The sequence below is a fragment of the Lycium barbarum genome, chromosome 3 (assembly GCF_019175385.1).
Source record: "Lycium barbarum isolate Lr01 chromosome 3, ASM1917538v2, whole genome shotgun sequence".
Taxonomy (NCBI): domain Eukaryota; kingdom Viridiplantae; phylum Streptophyta; class Magnoliopsida; order Solanales; family Solanaceae; genus Lycium; species Lycium barbarum.
Genome location: NC_083339.1, coordinates 106,122,962 through 106,141,385, shown reverse-complemented (window position 1 = coordinate 106,141,385; position 18,424 = coordinate 106,122,962). Strand labels below are relative to the sequence as shown.

The 18,424-nt window shown below is 36.1% G+C and overlaps 1 protein-coding gene and 1 long non-coding RNA gene across 2 annotated transcripts; both read left to right on the top strand.

The window, feature by feature from the left end:
• Positions 1-1,735: 1,735 nt before the first annotated feature.
• LOC132633985 (uncharacterized) lies at positions 1,736-10,428 on the top strand. Its single transcript, XR_009579986.1, has 4 exons — positions 1,736-1,956; positions 7,745-7,822; positions 9,192-9,309; positions 10,062-10,428. It is a non-coding gene; the product is annotated as an uncharacterized LOC132633985 (long non-coding RNA).
• A 651-nt stretch (positions 10,429-11,079) lies between these two features.
• Positions 11,080-17,805, top strand: LOC132631088 (uncharacterized). The gene is made up of 5 exons (XM_060346688.1): positions 11,080-11,203; positions 11,257-11,407; positions 14,172-14,298; positions 14,910-15,017; positions 17,197-17,805. The coding sequence occupies exons 1-5, from the start codon at positions 11,080-11,082 to the stop codon at positions 17,644-17,646; spliced, it is 960 nt and encodes a 319-aa protein (XP_060202671.1). The 3' UTR covers positions 17,647-17,805.
• Positions 17,806-18,424: the final 619 nt, after the last annotated feature.

Genomic DNA, 18,424 nt, shown 5'->3' with positions numbered 1-18,424 from the left:
TCTATCTAAAATATGTTTTTCCTATAATTCGTGTATGAAGTTGATAAAAGGTCCTTAAGTGAGTAAGATGAGTGGTAGAGTGAGTGGTGCTCGGTGGCTAGCCCCGGGTACCCGTCGCGGCCCCTAGCTGGGTCGTGACAGATGGTTCGCCCACTAGGAGGTTTAGTGTGGGTGCCACTCACGACTATTTGGGTCGTGACAGAAAAATTAATGGCTTCTTTTTATTTTGGAAAAAAATAAAAAGCTAAAAGCACCACTTATTTTGAAATGGAGGGAGTATTAAATTGAGGAATATTTACGGCCCAATACCCATAAGTGATCTAGTTTACCAAAAATAGCCCAACTATCCTCTTCTTACCCTAAATATCCCTTCGCCTATCTAGTTTGCAGCCTAAGACACCGCTTCACCCTTCAAACACTACATCTTCTTCAGCCCTTCAAATATTTTCCTGTTTTCCCACTCCGGTCGCGAGCTCTATTTTTATGGTAGTCGTCTCTGTTTTGGGTGAAAGAGGAGGGAAAATTTGGAAGCCATTTTTGAGGCCTCTGAAACTTGACTTTTTGGGTCAACTTTGTTCTAATCTTTATAGATCGTGAGGTTATCTGGGTGGAGTGCAAGAAGGGATGGTGGTGGTGGTGGTGGCTTTCCGGTGATTCAATGGAGGCAATCAGAATGACCCTTCTTGAATGAAATATCCCCTTTAATCCGTGGCTAAGCACTTTGCACATTGTACTATTTTCGTTGATAATTTTGTTTTCACATTTTCGAGCACTAGTCGATTTTGTCTTTTATTATGTTTGTTATTTTTAATAGCTGCCTCATGAGATTATGACGGTTTGTGCCGCTTTACTGTTTGTTCGGCAGAATATGAGCCTGTTTGGATGGGCTTATGCCTATAAGCTGCAAACAACTTATAAGCTAAAAAAAGAAAAGTTGGGGTAGTCTAACTTTTTTTTTTCGGCTTATAAGCTGTTTTCAGCTTATAAGCTGCTTTAGATAAGCTAAGTCAAATGGGCCCAATTATCTTTTTTGAGCTTATTTTAAGCACAAAATGACTTTAAGCTGGCCAACCAAACACTCAAAAAAGCTGAAAACAGCTTATAAGCAACTTATAAGCCAATCCAAACGGGCTTTATGTTCTCTTGAGGAAGAAGAGGTTAACTTTTGTGTTGTCTCCATTTATATTTATCCAATGCTGGGTGTTTTCTCCTATATCATTGTTTGGTGTTGTCTTCGTTCTACCCCGTTTGTGCTTGTGAAAAATTCTCAAAATCCAGAATGAAAAGGCATCAAGTAGATGCAAAAGTTACAAAAAAAAAAAAAAAAAGTTGAGCGACTTATATATAGCTATGCAGAAGAGATACATTATCTATACACTGCAATTTGAGTTGGTTTGGTGTGTTTATACATGATTATACAAAGCATATACATTATGTATACAGAATATATGAATGTTATATATAACAATACAGAATAGTTACATTATCTATACACTGATGGTATAATGGGCTACATCGGCTGCAAATTATATGCTTGGGTAGTATAGCTATACAAAACATATATATTATGTATACACCGATCATACCGTAGTGGGATAGAATGATACAAAAGGCTAGATTGGCTGCAAACTAGACGTGTGAGCGGTATATATGAGTTATTTCCCCTTAAATTTAACTTACATAGTTTAAACTTTTCTAGTTGACTTAGTGGGCTAAATTCTAATTTCATAGAATGTTACATTAAACCTGAAATATTTCTATATATTAGAAAAACTTAAGTTTCGACATGTCTATTTACATGTCAATAAAATTCAATCCGAGGGAAGTTTAGTCATTGTAGCTTATGTCACTTACCTGTCTTTTATATTCGTTGCCACGTTTGCCCATCATACCTATCTTCTAGATGTTTCTTCTTGGAGTTCTCAGTTCTACTCATGGATCAGCTCTTCATAGCAGGTATTTCTGGAATTCTCTTTGCTCTCTAATGTGTTTTCACTGAAAAAAAAATTCTTCTCGCTTTCTTACTCCATCTAAATCATTATGGCTTGCTCTATTTTCACGTTAAATTTATGGTAATCGATGTTGTTGAGTATGGATAATGGGTGTTTGTGTCTCTTTTTTTTTTTTTTGTTAATTCCTAATGGCTAAATAAATTTATTTGATTGAGCACACAGTCAATTGGTTGCTTTCTTTTCTTTTTATTTTCTCAATTGCATGTCTGTAATTGATTTGTTTGCTGCTGAAATTTTGATCTTTCTCAAACTTTTTTTGTTGCGCCCGTCTAATATTGATGCTTTCTTTGCTTCTTTTAATTTTGGCTTTGCGATATGGTTCTTGTTTGTTCTGCGATATGGTGCTTGTTTGTTCCCGCGTCTGGTTTTTCATCGTTTCGGACTCGATAAGTGCTGCTTTTCTATTCGTTTCTATTTTCTCCCTTAGCTTTTAGCTTGGACATTAATGGAACTCTCCTGTAATCCATTTATTTAGACTACATTTTATATAACTTGCCTTTACGTGTATTGATCAGTAGAAATTGTGCCACTTATCTTCGATGTTGTTCTTATTATATTCTTTCTCATATTTGGATTGGACTAACAACAATTGTCTAAAAAATTAATGATTGATTTAACTATAGGAATTTTCTTAATGTGATTATAGATGTGACTTTGCTTATGATATACTAATGTAGTATCTGGATAGATGTACATAGATAAATGTACATGGTTAGTGCATATTAAGATTATTTTCATAAGAGAGACAAAAATATTACCACTTTATTGTTTACAAAAAATATTTGTCATCTTTTTTTTTTTTTTTTGGGTAACTAACTGTCATCTTTTTCCTTCAAAGGCCATCTTGATTATTTTATGTAAGCGATCAGGGAGCAACAACCACTCTTTCTTAGTTATTCATATGATTTAAGGAGATGAATTCCAATGAAGAAGAACTTTTGAATTTCTACAAATTTTATTTAAGGGGTCAAAAGTACATATATCGCTTCTTATGAGCTTCTCCATTAAACATATGTGGTGATTGATTATTTTGATGCATTTTTTTTTTTTGGGTTTTATATTACCATCTAGATCACTTGATAGAACAGTATTGTTGGGATGTCTTACAAGTTACTATATGTAGATTTCTTTCATAAAAGAAAAAAACCAGATGCAGATTTCTTTGATGAGGTAAAATTTGAGAGCACCTTGATTCATTTCTTAAGATGTATACCTACTTATGGATTGAGGCAAGCTTCTAAGTTGAAAGAAAAACATACCTCGATTTGATCCTTATGTTCTTCTTATTTTGGCAGCCGTTCCCGTTTCTGACTGATATGTTTCAAGGAACAACTAAAGTTTCCTCACTTGAGGGGAATTTTTTTATTCACCAAAAAATCTGATAATATAATAATTATAATAATTAATCATGGTATCTTCAAGTTTTGTTCCCCAAAACTTGTCAGGAATTAGAGTACAGAGTACTTGAAGAAGTAGTACGAGAAAGAAATCTCAAAGTAGTAATAAGACAACTAATTTGAAGTAGATGTTTACAAATCCCAGGCAACGGCGCCAAAAATTTGACGAGGCCAAAGTGCATAGTAAAATTCGCTCGTACTCTGTCAAATTCTAGGCTACAAATGTGATTGGATGTACGATAGGTTGGATGGCCGAGGGGGTATAAACTCTAGCTTTGTAACCGGTGTAGATGATTTTATCCAATTTGCACTTTCTCAACGAAATTACATGAGCGGTAACAAGGTTAGATGTCCATGTAAAAAATGTCACAACATTAAATACATGGATGTTGAAATCGTTGAATATCACCTTTTTAATTTTGGATTTGTTGAGGACTATTTTGTTTGGGAGTATCAAGGGGAAAAAGATGTGATCAGTGAGATAGCTTCTGGTAATGATTTGCACGGTGATTCTCAACCTGAATCGGGATTCGATAATCCATACCGACAAATAGTCTTGGATGCAGCTGGTCCCAACTTTGGTTAGGGTTCGAGTTCGCAATCTTATAGCAATATTGAAGTTGATTATTCTCATCCTTATGAAACTTCAATGGAGGAGGAGCCTAATCCCGAGTCCCAAAGATTTTACAATTTGCTACAAGCTGCTGATGAAAAATTATATTCCGGTTCTTCTCTCTCTCAGCTTGCAGTAGTCTCCAGAATGTTAAATATTAAAATGGAGAATACTTTGTCACAGAGAGGTTATAACCAAATGATACAATTGTTGAAAGAGGCTTTACCTGAAGATAACAAAGTGCTTGATAGCTATTATCAGACTAAGAAACTAGTGCGTAGTTTGGGTTTGCCAGTTGAAAAGATTGATTGTTGTGATTCAGGATGTATGTTGTATTGGGGTGATGATGAACACCTTACATCTTGTAAATTTTGTGGTAACCAGAGGTATAAGCGTCGTGTCGGCTCTCCTAAGAGGAAATTGGTCCCTTACAAGAAAATGTATTATTTTCCTTTGATTCCTAGATTGAAAAGATTATATGCATCCCATGCTACAGCTGCCGACATGAGATGGCACCATGAGCATACAAAAGAGGATGGGGTAATGCGTCATCCATCAGACTCTGAGGCTTGGAAGAACTTTAATGAAACTCAATCTTTTTTTTGCTGCTGAACCAAGGAATGTAAGGTTGGGATTATGTACTGATGGTTTCCAACCATTTAGTCAATCTGGGAGGAAATACTCTTCGTGGCCAGTGATTGTCACCCCATACAATTTGCCTCCAGGAATGTGCATGAAAGAGCCATATATGTTCCTAACTGTCATTGTTCCTGGGCCAAACAATCCCAAACATAAAATTGATGTTTATCTGCATCCTCTAATAAAGGAATTGACCTTGTTGTGGGAGACATGTGTAGAAGCATTTGACATCTCGAAAAGGCAAAACTTTCAACTGAGGGCAGCTTTGATGTGGACAATCAGTGACTTCCCAGCATATTCTATGTTATCAGGATGGAGTACTGCGGGCAAGTTAGCATGTCCTTATTGTATGGAGGAAACACAATCCTTTAGATTACAACATGGCAGGAAAACATCTTGGTTTGATAGTCACAGAATGTTCCTTGACCAACATCATCCTTTTAGGAGAGATCGTGAAAACTTTCTCAAAGGTAAGACTGTCAAAAGACTATCACCACTCTATAGAACAGGAGAGGAAATTTTGAACCAAATTTGTGACTTGGGGATAAGGAAACTAATAGAGTTAGATGCATAGGAAGTTAATCAGAGAATATGTAAGTCTTGTGGGTGGAAAAAGTGAAGCATATTTTGGGATTTGCCTTATTGGAGTTCTAACATGAATCGACATAATCTTGACATCATGCATATTGAAAAAAATGTTTTTGATAATGTATTTAATACGGTTTTTAATATTGATAACAAAACCAAAGACAATCTACAATCACGTCAAGATATGGTAAATTACTGCGATCGACCACAGTTGGGAAAGGACAATAGTGGAAAATATCCAAAAGCTATATACACAATAGATAATGAAGAAAGAGCTATCTTGTTCAATTGGGTGAAGGGTTTGAAGTTTCCAGATGGGTATGTTTCGAATTTGGGTAGATGTCCAGACACAAACGCGAAAAGATTATTTGGCATGAAAAGTCATGATTGCCATGTATTCATGCAACGACTAATGCCTATTGCTTTTCGTGAACTGCTTCCCAGTAATGTGTGGCAAGCACTTACAGAATTGAGCTTATTTTTTAAAGATCTTACTTCAACCACTCTACGAGTGGATGACATGGAAATATTAAAGACAGACATCTCGCAAATCTTGTGTAGTTAGAACGTATATTTCCCCCTGGGTTCTTTGACTCAATGGAACATCTGCCTGTGCACCTGCCATATGAAGCAAAGATTGCTGGACCTGTACAATATCGATGGATGTATCCTTTTGAAAGGTAAATTTGAAACTTTATGTTCCAATTGTGACAATTATGCTAAACATAACTTTTCTAATATAACGGTTCATCCATTTATGTACTTAGGTACCTCGGAACTCTTAAAAGAATGATTGGGAATAAAGCTAGTGTTAAGGGTTCCATTTGTGAAGCATACTTGATGAAGGAGTCAACACATTTGTTTTCTCATTATTTTGAACCTCATGTCATGACACGTAATCACGATGAGACCGTAATGATGACGGTGGTGCTGTAGAAGATCTTGAAGGAAATTTTTTTTCAATATTCACCCATCCCGGTCGACTATGGGGAGAAGCAAAAAAGAGGAATTTATCCCTTGAAGAAATCAAGGCTGCCCAAACTTACATTTTACTAAATTGTAAAGAGGTTGAACCGTTTGTGAGGTAGCATTTGAATGTTAAACTCTCTTATTATTATAAATATATCCATATATATCATGACTTTCTATTGAACTTATTTTGTTGCAATGAAGTATGTACGTACAACGTCTGCAAGGAGAATTCCTAAATCTAACTCAAGGTCAAATAGATGAGAGCCTTGAAGCATATTTCTCTATATGGTTCAAGGAATATGTAAGTTTCAACAATCATTAATTTTTATACAAGATGTTATTAAATTCTCAAAATTTAACTAAGTCTTACATTTTTCCAAATAGGTCCGCTGCAACCATATTGAGAATAAATTCTTGCGTAGTCTTGCTCATGGACCACTAATAGGCGCAACATATCATTCTGTGTATTTTACTAATGGATACAAATTTCACACAGACAGTCATGGTAGCGCAAGATCAACAATGAACAGTGGAGTTTGTATCTCGGATCCAAATTTTGGTGATTACTATGGACGGATAAAAGAGATTATACAAGTGGAATTTCGTGAAGATCTTTTAAAGCAAACTGTGTTATTCAACTGTGAATGGTTTGATCCAACTATGGATGTTGGTTTTAAAAAGCATAATCAATACAAATTGGTTGATGTTAATCATCGTCGCCGATATAAAAAATATGAACCTTTTATTCTTGCAATGCAAGCAACTCAAGTGTGTTATGTTTCATATCCTAGCAAGAAAAAGGATAAGGATGATTGGGTAGCTGTGTTGAAGGTCAAACCTCGGAATGTTGTTGAATTACCCGATGAGGAAGTAATGGTGACAGCTCCAGATTTTAATGCTCCATTCCAAGTTGAAGAAGTTGAAGTCCATGAGATAGATATGAATGTTTCGATTGATGAAAATACTCTTATATGATCCAAACAGGAATGCAATTGAAAGGGATGAACCCATCGATGATAGGTTATTGCCAGAGCATCATGAAATCCAAGATGAATCTACAGAAGAAGAGTATGAAACTGAAGAAGAGTATGAAACAGAGGAAACTATGGAGGATGAGGAAGAGTTAGAAGAAGGAACAGATAGTGACTAATGCTTAGTAACATGTGTTGTTGTATCTTTATTGTATTTTGCTTAAGATTTGGGTGTAAAAATTTCTGATGGATGGTTGAGTGTTTTGATTTGCACCACAGTTTTTTTTTTATTGTTTTCTTTAATCTATTTTACCACTTTCATCATTACTTACTGAATCTTGTAGTGTACTATGCGACTATGTTGTTTGATATATGCCTTCTTATTTATTGGCTACTTATTTGGGTTACGTGCTTAAGTTCGTAGCCAAAATACTTGCTTGGGATAAAGTAACATGTAACTAAAATCATTAAATCCTCTATTAGACTTTTATATTCCATTATAGTTTTAGTTCAACCTTTGATAGAATCCTCCTGATGTTATTTATATTACAGATACGCAGTGGATAGCTGGTCAGAATTCATTGACGTGCTACTTATTGAAGGTTCCGCATTTTAGCTGCTTTTGTTGAGGTATTGTTGCCCGCTATTGAAGTTTTTCTCACTTAAGTTTATTCATCTCCTCTCTCTCTCTCTCTCTCTGTACAATAACTTGACTATTGCTTTGTATAAAATGATAAATAGCAGTTGTTGATGACAAAGAACTGCTACATTTTTTCTACAACTGATGAGCAAGTATGGCCAAAATTGAATTTGATGAAAACTACTGGTTGTGTTGTCATGTATTCTGCATTTTCTGAAATTCTGCAATGTGAACTTCATGCTGTGCTGCAGATTTCCAGGTGCTACAATTTGAGATCCTGGAAAAACCTTGATACCAATTACCGAATGTAGTAAAACCAAACCGCATATGCAGTTTCATTAGTACTACAACACCAGTAGCCAATTCCTAATATTTCACAAAAATTCCAAATCCTATCTTGATGTACTAAAAACCAACAAGTGACTGCTTCCAGCATCTTGGTGAGGCCCTTCATAGCTAGAATAAAAAGGAATAGAGAGTTAGGGTCAGGTCTGAGGCCCTTCTGAGGGAAGAATCCTACTAGTCCTCTATTGACAAGCACTGAGAATTTAACTGAGGATTCCTTAGAATCTTCTCATATTTCATTCTCAAATAAATCCTCTCCTCATGTCTATATATCTAGTTCCTTTCCCTGTCTTCTGGTTGACCATTTTTGTCGTGAGACCTACCGAACATGAATTATCATCTGGACATCTCAATTGTTACATATTCATTTATACTTTTATCAGGGGGTGCCTCAAGCTGATTCCTTATCAGATTTGGTTGTTTCAGTAATTCCGTTTAATTCTGATTGTCCTGGATGGAGGGCTGAATTTTGTGATAGGGTGGTACTAGGTTACTGGTGATGACAAATGTAAATCTAGCCTTAGAAACTGTTAACTAATCATGTGTGTCATACCATGTATATTTTTCCCTTTTATTGGAATTGAACAATGTTTCTTGTAATTACTAATATATAGAAGAGGCTTGGAAGCAGCTGGTTGTTGTCTTGCTGGCTTGCCGACCAAGGCTTACTTTTGTGATTTCAATCTTAATTTTGGTCTTCATGTCTAACACATGTTGACTCAGATAATAGCCGTTGCACATGCGCAGTCCTAAATTGCCCTTCAGCTATATTGACGATGAAATGGCCGCTTCAAATTGTGTGAACTTTGTGTGCTTTAGCTCTCTTTTCATTTTCTGCTCTGCTGTTTCCTGATCATCTACCTTTGTTTGGTTGTTTGATTTCTGAGCTTCTTCATCTGAGGTGATGAGCAATCTGTTACAGCTAATTTCTGCACAATTATTGGGTCCTTTTCCACTATAATTTCGATTCTCTTATTCTTCTTTATACTTATAATCTTTCGCAAGTTTCTGCAGTTCGTTGGTGTTGAACGTCTTTTCTTTTTCCAGTTCGTTTGAAAGCTCTGTTGAAGATTGCTGATCACCACGACAAGGAGATTGCCTATGCTTTTAGTACCAATTTTGAGGATAAAAGGTAGTTTTCCAGATCTACGTTTAAAAGTTTTGTTTGCTCTTTAGTTGAAATAAATTAGTGTTTGTTCGATAGCATACATGAATCAGTTTACAGCTTGTATTATGAGTAGTTATTTGTCTTTATTTTGGTTAATTAGAATAACAGTAGTACATACTTTGAAGTGTAACTCTCTCTGTATGTTTGTATAACTTTGTACATGTAAAAATCATTGTCCAAGTGAAGCTTCTACAAACTATTCAAATTCTACAGATTTCTAAGGGTAAGGAAAAATAGCATGACGTTGCTGCCTGAAACAAAAAGCGTCGGTCCTTGGCAGAAACAAACTCTAAAATCAAGCTCAAGAGAGCTAATTTATATAAACAGTTGTTCACTTTCTGTAAAAACATGGTTTTCATGATCTATTTTTAATTTACATCTACACTCATTGTTAATATGTGTAGTTTGAGAGAACCATCATTTGCTCGGATACTATAAACAAACCATGTACAACCAGTTTGACATTGTTTCATGGGTTTGATTTCAACTATAAGTTATTCGTAGGTTTGTTACAATTGGAATTTTCTATTTTCACCACATTTTTTTCCTTTGGTGGTTGAAAAACTTACAGCAATAGCAGTTTTGGTAATATTTATTTCTTCATAGTAATTGTAAAATTCAAATTTTGGCATAAGAAGTGCAGCCTGCTTGCATTTTACTGGTTACTTTTTTACTGATGGTTGCTTTAATTTCCTCATGTCCACATTTTTTTGTAGATATGGCTCGAGGCAGAGGTCGAGGTAGCGAAGGTCGTGTAGGAAAGTCCTCATTTAGGTGTGATTCTACTGGTCATGCAAACATGCCTACCATTCCCATTCCCACCACAGTTAGTCCTCAACAAGGTGGTACGAGTTTCATAGGTGGGACAGATCCTATAAACCAAGTTCAAACTTTAAGTACGCCACCGGTTCAAGCCTCAAGTCTGTTTATTGATCCTCGCATATAATATATTGATCTTTGTAATATAATATATTGGAATTCAACAATGTTTCTTGTAATATAATATATTGATCTTGGGATACCCCACATTATCTAAAACAAAGTCTTTGCATTGTTGAGATGATAACTGGAAAAAATTGAATGTTGTGCTAGAATTAGTATGTTGTAGTAGTTTAACATTTATATATGTTGCTTAGTTAATAATTTACGAAGACTATATATAAATATGTAATCAGTGAAGTTCTTCTTTCTGGTTTTACCATTAACTCAACCCTTTATCGTTGTACTCTCTTGGTCCAATCCTTCTCTATTGTCTTCCTATACTGGTTCTACGTGTTTTCATGAACAGAAGCTTCATCTTTCTTCTTATTAATTAACTGATTAAACTCCATTCAGGACCAACACATCGACACTAATTCAGCTGTTATTAGTTTTTACAAATTATGAGTGTTATCTTTTGTGTTATGCTTTGTTAGGCAGGGGCAGCGCTAGGTGGACATAAGGAGTTCAATTAGATTCCTTTAATCGAAAAACTATAATACACAGCAAACATAATTTAAACCTCTCAGTTTCCTGCATGTGGTAGCAACTATTGCCTCTCATAATAGAAACTATAAATTGTAGGTTTACTTGTGTAACAAGCTGCAGATTTTGTAAATCAAGATTAGTCATATTTGTAGACTTGCAAACAGCTTGTATAAAAACCTCTTTACTAGCATCCTACTTGCATTTTACTGGTTACTTTTTTAACTGATGGTTGCTTTAATTTCCTCACGTCCACATTTTTTTGTAGATATGGCTCGAGGAAAAGGTCGAGGTAGCGAAGGTCGTGTAGGAAAGTCCTCACTTAGGGGTGATTCTGCTCGTCATGCAAACATGCCTACCATTCCTATTCCCACCACAGTTGGTCCTCAACAAGGTGGTACGAGTTCCATAGGTGGGCCAGATCCTATAAACCATGTTCAACTTTAGGTACGCCACCGGTTCAAGCATCAGATCATGGTAGTAACCCAACCATACCTGAATTATCTCCCATTACACCTGATCTGAGCAACCCAATAGATGAGGGTACATCAAACCAGAGCAACACTATAAGCGAAAAAGAGTCCAGTTGTTATGTCCCGTATTTTGTACATTCGGATATTCCAAGATAATTGCGATAAGTTAAGGGCAAGGCTATATTTTTGATCTTGTGTAACACACAAGTTGTTTATGAAATTTTTTGATGTGGAAATATTAAGAAAGGCTAGGGGTAAAAAGGAAAATTCACAAGGTGGCTCATGGAAATATTAAGGAAAATTTGGGGTTGAAAGTTAATTTTGGAAAGTTATAAGTCATGAAGCAAAAGGGCCAAGTGGGCCGTCCAAGGTGGTGTGGGCCTTGGCCCACATGGATGCATAATATATGTACATAAAAGATGACTTATTAATCACATTTTCATCTTTATCCCTTAGAAAAATCAAGAACCTTGGAGAAAAGAAAGGAGAAGGCCATTCGGCCATGGTGACCAAAATTGAGGTCCAAAAATCTTGATCAAAAAAATTATTTTCTCCTAGCAAATCAACCAATTGGAAGGTCCTCTTTAACGTGAAGTAGTTGTTGGAGCAAGCAAAACATTTATTTGTGCACTTTACCACCCTAGCCAAGTTGAGAAGTGTAGTGAAGAAAGGTAAGGTTTAATCCTCTTTTTCATATGTTATGAATGTTTTGTACATGTTGTAGTGTGTGGAAATGAATGAAAATCATGAAATTTTGTGTGTTGGGGTTGAGCCGTGTAGGTGGGTGCTTGGCCGTGTATATGTTGTGTTGTGTAGGAATAATGAACCAATTTTTACTTAGTATTTTGGTTGTTGTTGTTATGGATTCTATGATGAAAATGAAAGTTTAATAATTCTAGTTGAAGTTGTAATGGTTGGAGAGTTGTTTTAGAAGCTAATGCGACAATAATACCACTTCTTGTATTTATGGAAAATAATGTTGTTAGCGTGTGAATTGTTGGTGTAGTTCATGAATTTGAAAGAAGGGAATGTGTTGTTATTGCTCTTGTTGCACTTGGAAGGTTTCGGGTGAAGTGGTATGTTGGTTGGGCCGTTTTGAATATTGTGTGAATTGTTTGAAGTGTTCTTGAATTATGTTAGAATGGTTTCGGATTAGTACTTGGATATGCGAGCAATTATGAATCGAACGTAAATGAAACGCCGTCGAAGTTTGTAGAAAGAAGTTACTAACGTTAGAATGCGTTTTGAATTGATTGTTGATATTGTTAGAATGACTGTTGGTATTGTTGTTGATAATTTGGCCGAGTTGAATTCTCGGATTTGTTGTTGATGATTTGGCCGAGTTGGATTCTCGGGGTTAGTTGTATTTACATGGGAAATGCTGCCGAAATTTCTGTAAATGAGGAGTTAGTTTAGGATTGGAATTCTAAGTATCTATAGCTAATGTTTGGTATCTACTAACGTTGTTGTAGATCTTGTGAAAGCCGAGACTTAAGTTCGGATTAGCTTAGGAAGCGGGCAAGGTATGTAAGGCTTACCCTTTCTTTCTTTTGGCATGTCCTAGAGCTAAATAAGGTATGATACGTATCTTGGGATAACTCTATTCTTGATTCCGAGCTTGTTTACGATTCTTATTCACTTCTTGAAATGAGTATACTTAGTATAGTCGAGATTATTATATGAATGAATAACGAGCAAAGCATAAAAAGTTCTTGTTTTTAAAAGAGTTCTATAAGTATTAATGTCTCTAACTTTTGCAGACGGTCTCGGATTGTTTTGAAACGTTCGTAAAGGTTCCGTAGTAAAAATGCCCATAACTTTCTTATTTTAACTCGGATTGCCTCGAAACGTGCTTATGATCAGTCAAGTGTCGTTTTGTGTACTTATCCATCGAGTTTTAAAAATTGGTTTATGTGCATATAGTTTCTCACTACTCTGCTCGTGCATGCCTCAAGGTATCCTTCACTGAGTCCCGGGCCAGGATACGTTCTCGTGCGCACTCCACTGCATTGTTCACCGAGTCCCTCACTAGAGGGCCGGGATACGTTATATATGTATATGATTTATGATGTGGAATTGCACGACTTTCATTTCATAAGGCAAACGTATTGATGTTTTAACATTCATATTTGTCCTGGTGAGTTTCTATTTTAGTTATGATCCTCCATACTGTACTTCATGCCTTACATACTCAGTACATATTCCGTACTGACCCCCTTTCTTCGGGGGCTGCGTTTTATGCCCGCAGGTACAGACGCTCGTTGTGGTGATCCGCCAGCTTAGGACATCTATTCTGCCACTTGGGAGTGCTCCCTTGTTCCGGAGCCCATACTTTTGGTACAGATCCTTCTATGGTACATACATATATATATATGACTATTTCAGGGTACGGCGGGGCCCTATCCCGTCAAATGATGTTGTTGTTACTCTTAAAGGCTTGTAGACATGTATGTGGGTCATGGGTCGTATTTGTTCAGTTATGTTAATATGGTTCACGTTGGCACTTCCCTACTCTACGACAGCCTAACCGGTTTGTGTGCGATATCATAAGTAATGATTTAAATGATAAATTGTCTAGTATGCATGAAAGTCCTTAACATGTTAAACGCAAGTAGATTTTGGATAGTAAGTATGTACGAGTGTCCATCTCGGGCACTAGTCACGGCCTACGGGGTTGGGTCGTGACACCAGTAGTCGTCGTAGGCAGCGGACACTTACACTTGTTACTCTTACTCCTGCAGGATTAGTCCATGCTAGTATTTATATATATATATATATATATATATATATATATATATATATATATATATATATATATATATATATATATATATATATATATATATAATTTGTGGTAGGCCTTGAAATAATGTTTTCAAATTTATGCAGGTTGGAACCTTCTAAAGAATGCTCTAATACCATATCCGCATCTTTCAAAAATCAACTTGATCCCAATGGAATCAATTGGAAAGGTGTCTCAGAAGATACTAGAGATTTTTATTTTGGGGAATTCAAGGTATAACTTTCATCATAATTCGTTTTATAAGTGTATTAGCTTTTATAGTTAGGATACTAATAATATTGGTTTACAAACTGTTTTCAAAAGACATACCATTGGGACTCTTCGATTCCTGAGAGTGTAATCAGAAAACAATGGAATACTAAGGCAACAACAAAGTATAGAAATTTCATTAGCAAAATTTAAAAAAAAAAAAAAAGGATTAAGCCGGATTATGTGTCTGATAATGTGTGGGAACGTTGGTTGCAACCTTGGGCGGATCCTAAGTGTGTTGAAAAGTCAGAAGTAAATGCAAAGAATCGTTGTGGAGGGAAAGAAGTTGCTGCCGGGACTCACATAGGTGGCTCTATCTGCATTAGGGAGCATCGCAAGAGACTTGTAAGTATATATTTTTTCATACACTCTTAAAATTTTTATATTTACTACTTGAAAATTGTTTTTTCAAGGTGTTTTTTGCAGTTCTTGATTCTGGTTTACCTAGGTATATATATTGCTATTTTCATGATTACTATGTTGTTGTCTTTCTTGAATTATTTAGGTTTGTCTATTGTTGGTTATACTGCAATTGTTCTTGGTGTAATTTTCTGAAATGAGTAACTTTTGCATAGGTTGTTGCAAAGGGTCGAGATCCAACACCAGGTGAGGTACATTTGCACGTCCATACACATGATCATGATGGAGAATATGTTGTTGATGAGCGTGCCCGAGCTGTCCATGTAAGTTCGAAATTTTATAATTTCAGAATTAAACTAATGAAAAACTTAAGCCTTATATGATGACTTTAGTAAATAGCCCGGCTGCAAATATGCAGACAGTATTTTCAGGTACTGTGCCCTCAGCTTGAGATAACACTCTTTAGCAACTTACTGCAAGGAAATCCTTAGCAATACCAATTGCACTTCACTTTATAGTTAGATCATTGACACAACTGATTATCTTTGTGATAGTATAATCCATGCATTGCACTGCTTTTTCCTAGCTGCTGTAAACAACAGTGTTTTTCCCAAGCAGTACTGCCCATTCTTCATCTGATCTGCACAAATGATGCACTGATTCCCTCCAGCTGCTTCAAGTAGCAACATGTGAAATCATCTGCAACTTTGTGAACCTGCAGATCAGAAAACCAGCAAGCCCAGGCTGCAGCTGCTTCCCAAAGTATGTTCCTTAGTGTGTGTCCCTAACTGTCCATATGAACTCCCTTTCATCCATATTTTCCATGCATAGGATCAGTGACCAGTACCAACTGTAGTAATAGACACCAGTTGCTAGCTGCACTGTGTGGTCTGGTGGAGCTATAGAAAAGTGACTCTCTCCATGCCAATGTACCTTTCCATTTGCTATATATTGATCATTTATACTTGAAAAACCAGTTTGTCACCTCAACTTGCATTATTTCCCATGTCATTGTAAAAAAAAAAAATCAGCTGCTTCCTGTTGTTTTGACAGTTCCATGCAGACTAAGTACCTGTTGTCCATTGATATTTCCTCTGTGCATTTGACCTAAGATCAGTGATACCTGCAAAAAAGAAAACTTTATTAGTGAATAAAAATATCACCATGTTCTCCTCCAAAAAGACTTGAACATGATGATAATATGTCTTTTTCAGTCCAACACCAACAAACTTGTTGTTTAGCAATGAATATCCTCCTGTTCTTCATATGAGCCAATTCTAATCAATCTCCACCTCTTCAAACCAAACATGTCCCACAATATACACCAGCCTTGAATATAGTACCCTCCTCCTGCTTAGTGTCAAGCTTTCAGACTAGCATGTCAATAAGCTTTTGAGCATACCACTTCCATCTGAACATGACACCACTCCTTGCAATCTATATTTCATGATATGCACTGTAAAAATTGTTCTTATATCACATCCTGTGCACCTAGGATCAAGAGAACAAAGACAAAAATCCACCTTGAACCACCCTTGCACCAGCAAAAAACAAAACTGATACAAGCAGTAGACTTCATATGTGCTAGTTTTCCTATCACACCAACAATTTCACCAGCAGCTAGCCTCCAAGCCAAAATTCTTATTTCTCCATGGACCAGTAATATCAAGCTTCTGGTGTTTATTCCTTGCTGCAAACCAGCAAACACCTCCAGCCTTGTCTGCACAGTCTTTTTTTTTATTTTTATTTTTTTAATCCTTGTGTTCCCATCCTGACTCATAGCAGCAGCAACAAGTGTTGCATTTATGCAACCTTGTGCCTGTTAGTCTATAACTTGTACACCAACATCAACCAAACCAAGTCCGCAAAGTGACAACACTAGCCTGTTCCTGTGATGCAGTGGAACCACCTGCTAGTTGCCCTATTCAAACTCCCATAGTTGTGAATAAGTTTTGAAGTTGCATGCCTATTTATACAAAGTTGTTAGGATTACTTGAATGGCTCATTATTCTTGCATTGCTCTGCATGTTGAATTGTTGATAAGGATCTCTGCTTGGTCCCCTTATGAATGTGCTTATGCATAATTTGCTTTTTGTTAGGTATATCAATTTTACTTTTTATTTATGAAGCTGCATATCCTATTGATGTTGGTCAATTTACATTTGCTTGATATAAACAGTCTACTAGACAGGAAGAACTGAAAAGTAGTATCAGTAATGACTTAAATCAGTAGGAAATAGCCTGAAATTGTCCTTCTATTTGTTGTTTAGGAACTCTAATTGTCTTTGTTTTCATGTTCTGTTACTTGACTATGAGACAGTGTATATGATCATTTATATCCAAGTTGTATGAAACTCTTTTTTGTTGGTCATCATGAGACTTCAATTCCGACAAAAAATGGATAAATATCTGCTCCCTTATCTTTGGAATTCATTTCTCTTTTTATTTGGTAAAATTGAATGGTTAGTATTCTTGATGTTTTAATTTCACTACTTATTACAGGAAATATATCAAGAAATATTACGGGAAAAATCACAGTCTCAGTTTGATATTGATCAATGTGAAGCATATTACGAAGCTGCTGGGGGAACAAGGATGAGAAGAATATATGGTCTTGGATCTCAAGCACAAAGTTATTATGGGCCGAATCTTTGCGTCAATTCTGGCTTTAATGCTTCAGCATCAGCACCACCTTCAACTTCTCAATCAGCACCGACAGAAAATATGGAGGAGTTAGTGATGCGATTGATTCCTACACTGACTGAATGCTTGCTTCCTTTATTTATTGAGAAGGCACGCGGAGTGATTTCTTCACCATCACATCATCCAAATACTCCTATTGAAAATCCATCAGTTGTTACACCCATAGTGCCTCCTACTACTACTGCTAACGTTGACAATGTTGATCCTTTAGTTTCTGATGATGATCGTAGTCCTTCACCCATGCATTAGTTTTTTATGTTATCTATTTTTTTTGTTGGAAACAACAAAATTATGCACTAACAATACTTGACGGATGTGGGTTCTTTTGGTAGTTGATAGCTTGGCCTTGTCGGTGTTTTGGACTTAACGATGAGGATTTCGATATCTATTTTGAATCTTTTTTGTAAATGTTATTTTATGTGAATGTCAGTTATTTTTAGGGTATTTGTTAATTTATATTTGATATGTTTCAACAGGTGTATTTAAAATAAATAAATAAAAATATTTTTAGAACAAAAATATTTGTGACAGATTTGCGACGGATTTTGGTCGTTGCTAGAGGGAAAACAGTAGGCTACGGACTGCGACAAACATTGTATTATCACTAAATGTCGGGCATAAATAATTCAAATATTTTGCAACGGATTAGCGACAAAGGTTTTCGTCGCTAATTTACTAAAACGACGAAATGAAATATGAAATTAGTCACGAAATTCATAAAAATAACGACAAAATATTCCGTTGCTATAATGTGGAACGGATCTCATACGTCGCTACTCTGTCGCTAAGTTTGCTACGGATTTCATTTTTCCGTCGCTAAGAGGTTAGCAACCCGCAAAATCGTAACAGACGACTTTCCGTTGCTAATCTGTCGCAACACATGTTTAGCGACAGATATATGCTGATTAGCAACGGAATACGTCCGTCGCTAAACGCTGTTTTTTTTTATAGTGTTACTTGTACGACCGCATATACTTGCGTGTGCGTTTGGGAGCAACATGATATTTCATATAATTCATAGCGCTTA